The sequence below is a fragment of the Lepidochelys kempii genome, chromosome 7 (genome assembly GCF_965140285.1).
Source record: "Lepidochelys kempii isolate rLepKem1 chromosome 7, rLepKem1.hap1, whole genome shotgun sequence".
Classification (NCBI taxonomy): domain Eukaryota; kingdom Metazoa; phylum Chordata; order Testudines; family Cheloniidae; genus Lepidochelys; species Lepidochelys kempii.
Window position 1 is genome coordinate 122682683 of NC_136386.1, and position 6203 is coordinate 122688885.

At 67.0% G+C, this 6203-nt stretch overlaps 1 protein-coding gene across 4 annotated transcripts in view; it reads left to right on the forward strand.

Moving 5' to 3' along the window:
• LZTS2 (leucine zipper tumor suppressor 2) overlaps nt 1–5486 on the forward strand; it is a 46539-nt gene extending 41053 nt beyond the window's left edge. For all 4 annotated transcript variants that reach the window (XM_073354536.2, XM_073354537.2, XM_073354538.2 and 1 more), the window contains 2 exons: nt 1133–1402; nt 2438–5486. In XM_073354536.2, coding sequence (XP_073210637.1) covers nt 1133–1402; nt 2438–3103 — 936 coding nt within the window. In that variant the 3' untranslated portion in view covers nt 3104–5486. The remainder of the gene's footprint in view (nt 1–1132; nt 1403–2437) is intronic.
• Nucleotides 5487–6203: the final 717 nt, after the last annotated feature.

A 6203-nucleotide genomic window follows, 5' to 3' on the forward strand; every position in this document is an offset into this window, starting at 1 on the left:
AGCTGTAGTCTTGGTGAGCCACACCGCCACCTGTGCTCAGGCCTGGGCGACGCAATGCATGCTGGGAACTGTAGTCTCCTGACCCACATCTCCACATGTGCTTAGGTCTGGGCGACACAATGCATGCTGGGAGCTGTAGTCTCCTGAACCCAATATCCACATGTGCTTAGGGCTGGGCGATGCAATGCATGCTGGGAGCTGTAGTCGCCAGAACCGTATCTCCACATGTGCTTAGATCTGCGTGACGCAATGCATGGTGGGAGCTGTAGTCTTCTGAACCACATCTCCACATGTGCTTAGGTCTGGACGATGCAATGCATGCTGGGAGCTGTAGTCTCCCATAACTGCATCTCCACAGGTGCTCAGGCCCTGGAGATGCAATTCATGGTGGGAGCTGTAGTCTTGGGGAGCCATGTTTCCCCTTGCACTTAGGCCTGGGCGTTTGAATGCATGCTGGGAGCTGTAGTCTCCTGAACCGCATCTCCATATGTGCTCAGGCTTGGGTGACGCAATGCATGCTGGGAGCTGTAGTCGCCCATAATCGCAGCTCCACATGTGCTCAGGCCTGGGCGACGCAATGCATGCTGGGAGCTGTAGTCGCCCATAATAGCATCTCCATATGTGCTCAGGCCTGGGCGACGCAATGCATGCTGGGAGCTGCAGTCGCCCATAATCGCAGCTCCACAGGTGCTCAGGCCTGGGCGACGCAATGCATGCTGGGAGCTGTAGTCGCCCATAATCGCAGCTCCACATGTGCTCAGGCCTGGGCGACGCAATGCATGCTGGGAGCTGTAGTCGCCCATAATAGCATCTCCATATGTGCTCAGGCCTGGGCGACGCAATGCATGCTGGGAGCTGCAGTCGCCCATAATCGCAGCTCCACAGGTGCTCAGGCCTGGGCGACGCAATGCATGCTGGGAGCTGCAGTCGCCCATAATCGCAGCTCCACAGGTGCTCAGGCCTGGGCGACGCAATGCATGCTGGGAGCTGTAGTGGGTGCAGGGCACCCCCAGCGTTAGCGGAGGACGGCTGCAATCGGGGGCAGCTCGTGGGCTGCGCTGGGTCTGCAGGGCAGAGTCTGGGGGCCGGGGCCGCGCGGGGCCCCCCGGGTGACGCTCCCCCCCCGCCCCAGGTGTACGAGGAGAAGCAGAAGCACTGTGAGCAGGAGATGGAGGAGCTGCGGCAGGGCTACGCCTCCCAGGTCAAGCAGGCGGCGCAGAAGGCCCAGCGCACGCAGCAGGTGCTGCAGCTGCAGATCTTCCAGCTGCAGCAGGAGAAGAAGAAGCTGCAGGAGGACTTTGCCCAGCTGCTGCAGGAGCGCGAGCTGCTGGAGAAGAGGTGCGCCTCCTTCGAGCGCGAGCAGACCGAGCTGGGGCCGCGGCTGGAGGAGACCAAGTGGGAGGTGAGCCGGGACCGGGTGGGACGGGACCCCTGGCTCCAATCCCAGCTGGCCGGGGCCCTTGGAGCCCGGAGGGTGAGACTCGCGGGGCTGTCAGTTCAGCTCCGCCAAGAGGGGGGTACTCGATCCCAGTCTAGAAACACCCACCGGGGGAGCAAATACTCGACGGTGGGCCCTTCGGCCTCGCAGGGCCAGGGCTGATGCCCTTCGATGCCTGGCAGGTGATGCTAGCCAGCCAAGGTGGACGTTTGCCCGGGGAGGGTAGTACACGGTCGGAGCCGTTCCCCCAGGGCTCTGCCGGATTCGCCGTCCCGGGCAGTTTTTAATGATTGCCTCTGTCTGGGAGATCTGCCCTAGGAGCGACTTCGGGGCTGTTCTCTGGCTGGGGTGGAGCAGGCCCAGGAGATGGGGGGCCCTCCAGATAGGGCAGAGGCCAGGCCAGCGTAAGGGAGGGTCCCTGGGCAAGACCTGTTGGTATGGGTCTTGCTCTGGCACCTCCCAACAACCAGGAGAACCCGCGGCCTGGGCCGTGCCATGGGGAGGTCTCTAGGCTCCAAAACGCCCCCCCCTCCCCACCCCCTTGCTCCTGGCATCTGGCTGGGCCCCAGCCCCCGGGGAGCTCAGACTCGAGGGCTCTCCGAGCAGACCCCCAGCCGCCCATGTGTCCTGCTCCCATTGGAGAGGGAGCGACCCACTCGCCTCGCCGTCTTGGCAGGCAGTCGCGGGGGGCTGGCGGGGGACGCTCGTTTAGTGGGGTGGGGGCGGGGGGGCTTCTAGTTCTGCAGGCTGCCCTGTCGGGTGCAGAGGGTGCTGGTGCCAAAAGCCGAGCCGCCCCGTTGGGAGGCAGCTGCGGTTCTGGGGGCTGGTTTAGGACGATGTGTCGTTGGCAAACGTGTCGCTTAGGGGCAGGATCCTGGTTCTCGGGGCCAGGCTCGGGCAGCCCCACGGGCGGGCGGTTCTGGGGGCTGGGGGGACCGTTGCCCTTATCGTTGGGGCGGGGCCAGCCCCGGGGCCTGACACCCCCCCCCCCCCCCGCAGGTGTGCCAGAAGTCGGGCGAGATCTCCCTGCTGAAGCAGCAGCTACGGGAGTCGCAGGTGGGGCTGGCGCGGCGGGGCACCGAGCTGCTGCTGCTGCGGGCCCAGCTGCGGGAGGCGCGGGCGGAGCGGCAGGCGGGCGAGGAGACGGCGCGGGGGCTGCAGGAGGCGGCCCGCGCCCGGGCGCTGGAGCTGGCCGTGTGCGAGAACGAGCTGCAGCGCCACCGGGGCGAGGCCGAGCGGCTGCGGGAGAAGCTGGGCCGGCTGGAGCAGGAGGCGGCGGGGCTGCGGGGGGCACGGCGCCCGCCCCGCTGCCCGGAGCCGCCCGAGGCCAGCCCGCTGCGGGCCAGCGACGAGGCCAAGGCCCAGCGGCAGGCGGCCGAGACGCTGCAGGGCCTGCGGGCCGAGCTGCTCCGGGAGCGCCGGCGGGGCCAGGAGCAGCGGGCCGCCTTCGAGGCCGAGCGGCTCACCTGGCAGGGCGAGAAGGAGCAGGTGATCGGCTACCAGAAGCAGCTACAGCACAACTACGTCCAGATGTACCGGCGCAGCCGGGAGCTGGAGCACCGCCTGCACCGGCTCAGCCTGGAGCTGCAGGCCCCGCGGCTGGACGAGCGCGGCCTGCCCGGGGCCGAGATCTGCTTCGAAGAGATCACTGCCACCGAGATCTGAGCCGGCGGGCCCCACGCTGCCTCGGGAGCTGGGCCCCGCCCCTTCCGCCGGAGGGGTGTTAGCCGGCTGCTTGGGGGGCAGCTGGCATAGGGGCCCTTCGCGGACGGGGGCAGGCTGTGCCCACGGCTGGTCCATGGGGGAAGGGGAGCTGGGCCTGCGGCGGCTGTAGCCCGAGCCTGGGAAGAGCCGATTAACAGCTGATCCCCTTAGCGCTCGGGAGGGGATTAGCGGCACCCGCTCGTAGCCGGCTGGGGGGGCGCCGAGATCATGCCTCTGCCGTATGGGCCCCGTCGCCTCTCCTGCCGCGCCCCAGAGCCTCCAGCGAGCTGTGAGGAGGTGGCAGGGCTGCTGGCCTCCCCCGAGCCAAGGCCCCTTGTGCTGGTCACGCCCCCCGCCCGCCCCCCCCCCGGCTGGCTCCGGTGTGGTGGTGGGAATGGGGCTGGGCCGTGGGAGGGAGGCCCCCCTCCGCCTGGGAGAGCCGGGTGCCTCCGTGGCTGCCAGGCTCGCTGGCTGAGCGGGGGCTGGCGCGAACTCCAGGCTCAACGCGTCGCCTGCCAGCCTGCCGTCAGGTGGGGCTCCCCCAGGGGCGGTCTGCGATGCCAGCCCTCCCCCAGCCAGGCCCCTGTTCTGCACCCCCACAGGCTGCGGGTTTGCCCAGTCAGTGCAGGGTCCAGCCCAGGGCTTGGGATCTCTATGCTCCTCTCCGAAAACCGGCTTCCCCCTTTTGTGGGCCTGCTCCCCGCAGAGGCTGTATTGGCAGGCAGGGCAAAGACCGAGTGGGGCACATGCCTTGCGGCTAGAGCTACGCCCTCCAGGTGCCCATTGAGGAGCTAGTGGGCTGTGAGCAGGGCTGCTCTGCCCAGTTCCCCCAGCTCTGCCCTCCGGGTGCAATCCCCATGCCTGGCATCCCCTGCCCACGGCACATTGGGTTCAGCGTTCCCTGCGTCCAGCCCTCTGCTCTGAGGGATCCTGCCGAGGTTGGTTGCCCCTCTGCGTTTCAAACACCCGGCTTTGCAGGGTTTCGTTTCTGTGCCATTCAAATGTACTCTATTTTTGTAGGACCTACAGAAAGGTGTCTGGACTTCCTGGGTGCAGTAGCAATTCACTAGCCAGCGTCCATGGTGATTCCGCTCCCCATCGCTCGGCGGGGAGGTCTGCGCACACCCCCGCCCTTTGCCTTGTCTTCCCGTGTGCCGAGCTGTGCCCCCGTCCTGGCGCTCCATTGCCAGGGCCCTGCTGCCCTGTTTTGCTAGCCAGCCCCAGCTCAGGGTGGGACCCTCTGCCCCCATCCCATGCGGGACTGGCCCCAGCTTGGCTTTGCCTTTTGCTTCTGGCCCAGCGTCTGCCTCTGCCTGGCACGTGCTCCCCCAGCCTCACCCCCAGCCCACTGGGAGCACCTCTGCATGCCCCACCCCCACCCGGCCCAGCACCCATCCCCGTGCCCTCCTGTGGCAAGGCAAAGCCAGCCATGCTGTGGGCGGCGGGCGGGCTGTGTGGTGTCTGGCGGGCAGAGGCTGAGCTGTTGCACAGGGCCATGGATCAGCTGCCCCTTTCTCCCTGGCGTGTGCCAGGCTGCTCTGGGAATGGCCCCATGGGCACTACGCAGCCAGGCAGGGACTTTGCTGAGCCAGGCCCTGGGCCTGCCCATGGGGCAGCTGCCCCTTGTGCTGAACAAGGACCTGGGCACCAGCTCCCTCCAGGGGGGCAGGCTGCTCCAGCCCTTCCTCACTGGGCCCCGTTCCTTACGTTGGGCTGGGCCCCCATCCTGCCCCCGGGTGCCAGCCCTCAAGGCCAGGCTCCTCCTGGGGCCTATTCGTTCCATGGTGATACCAATCCCTAGGCACAGCCCTCACCCAGGAACACAGGGGAAGCTGGAGGGGCAGGGCTGGGGGGCGCCTGCCTAGCTGGAGTGCAGCTGAGGGGCTGGGGCAGCTGCTGTGCCCGGCCTGTGCCCCCCCCCCAGGATCTGATGTGCCCCGTCTGGCAGCTGCCATCCCACTGGTACTGTCCCCAGCCTGATCTGCCCGTCCCTCCAGCTACAGCCAAAGCCCCTGAAGGGATGTGTGCGCCTGGGGGTGGGTGGGGTGCTACATACAATACAGGATTAGATCAAATTATTTAAGAACAGCACCCCCCCCGCATCAGCCCTGTGGTGCCCAGCTGCCCTGGCACAAAGGGCAGGGTTGGCACTAGACCAAAGGAACATCTGCGCTGTGTCCATCCGCTTGTTACCAAGCCGCACCCCTGCCCCGGGCAGCACCAGCCGGCGTGGTTTGTTCTGTTTTTTTACTTTATTTCTGACCTTGTCTGGTTCTCAGGCTGTGTAAATTTCTTGTACAAACCGAGAGGAAAGTGCTAATAAAACCCACCCCTCTGTTTTTAAGAGATGTGTGTGTTGGGGCGGGGGGGGGAAACGGGCGGATGGGAGGGGGCAGTGTGAGCACCACCCATGGGCTGTCGCCCTACTGTGAGATGCCAGGGGCTGGCCGAACCCGGGTACCTGTAAAGTGCATGGGGTGCCCCCCCCCCAGTTAACAACCTACAGTGGGAGTCAGCTCGTGGAGGGCTCCCGGGGGTGTGGGGGGGGGCTAGGCTGTATGGGGGTCCTTACACAAGCAGCGTGCTGGAAGCAATGCTCCCCTTCCCTCCCCCAGGCAGGGGAGCGGTAGCAGTAGGAGGGCTTTTAGCCTCTCCCACGGCCTCCAGCTCGGAGCCGGATGGTGGGGCTGTGGCTGGGAGCCACCCTGGGCCGCAGTGGCCGGTAAAACACGATGACCTGTCCCCTGCAGGAGGCGGCACGGAGGCAGCGTGGCCATTGCAGCCCCATGGCGTGGTAGCCCCCCGCTGCGCCCTCCTGCCCCCGGGGCTGAGTCTCGCCCATGCACCCAAGACCAGTGGGGGTGTCTGCATGTCAGGGGTGCGCCAGGCCCTGCTGCCGGAGCCGCCCCCTCCCCGGGGCCAGGCCTGGCTGAGGCCACCTGGTGCTCTCTGGCAGCGCACTGAGCGGGGGGCCTCTTCTCCCACCCCTGCCAGGCTGCAGTCGGGCTCGTGGGGCTGGATGCCCATAGCCGTGGGCTCTGCCTGTCCTCCCGGGGGCCTG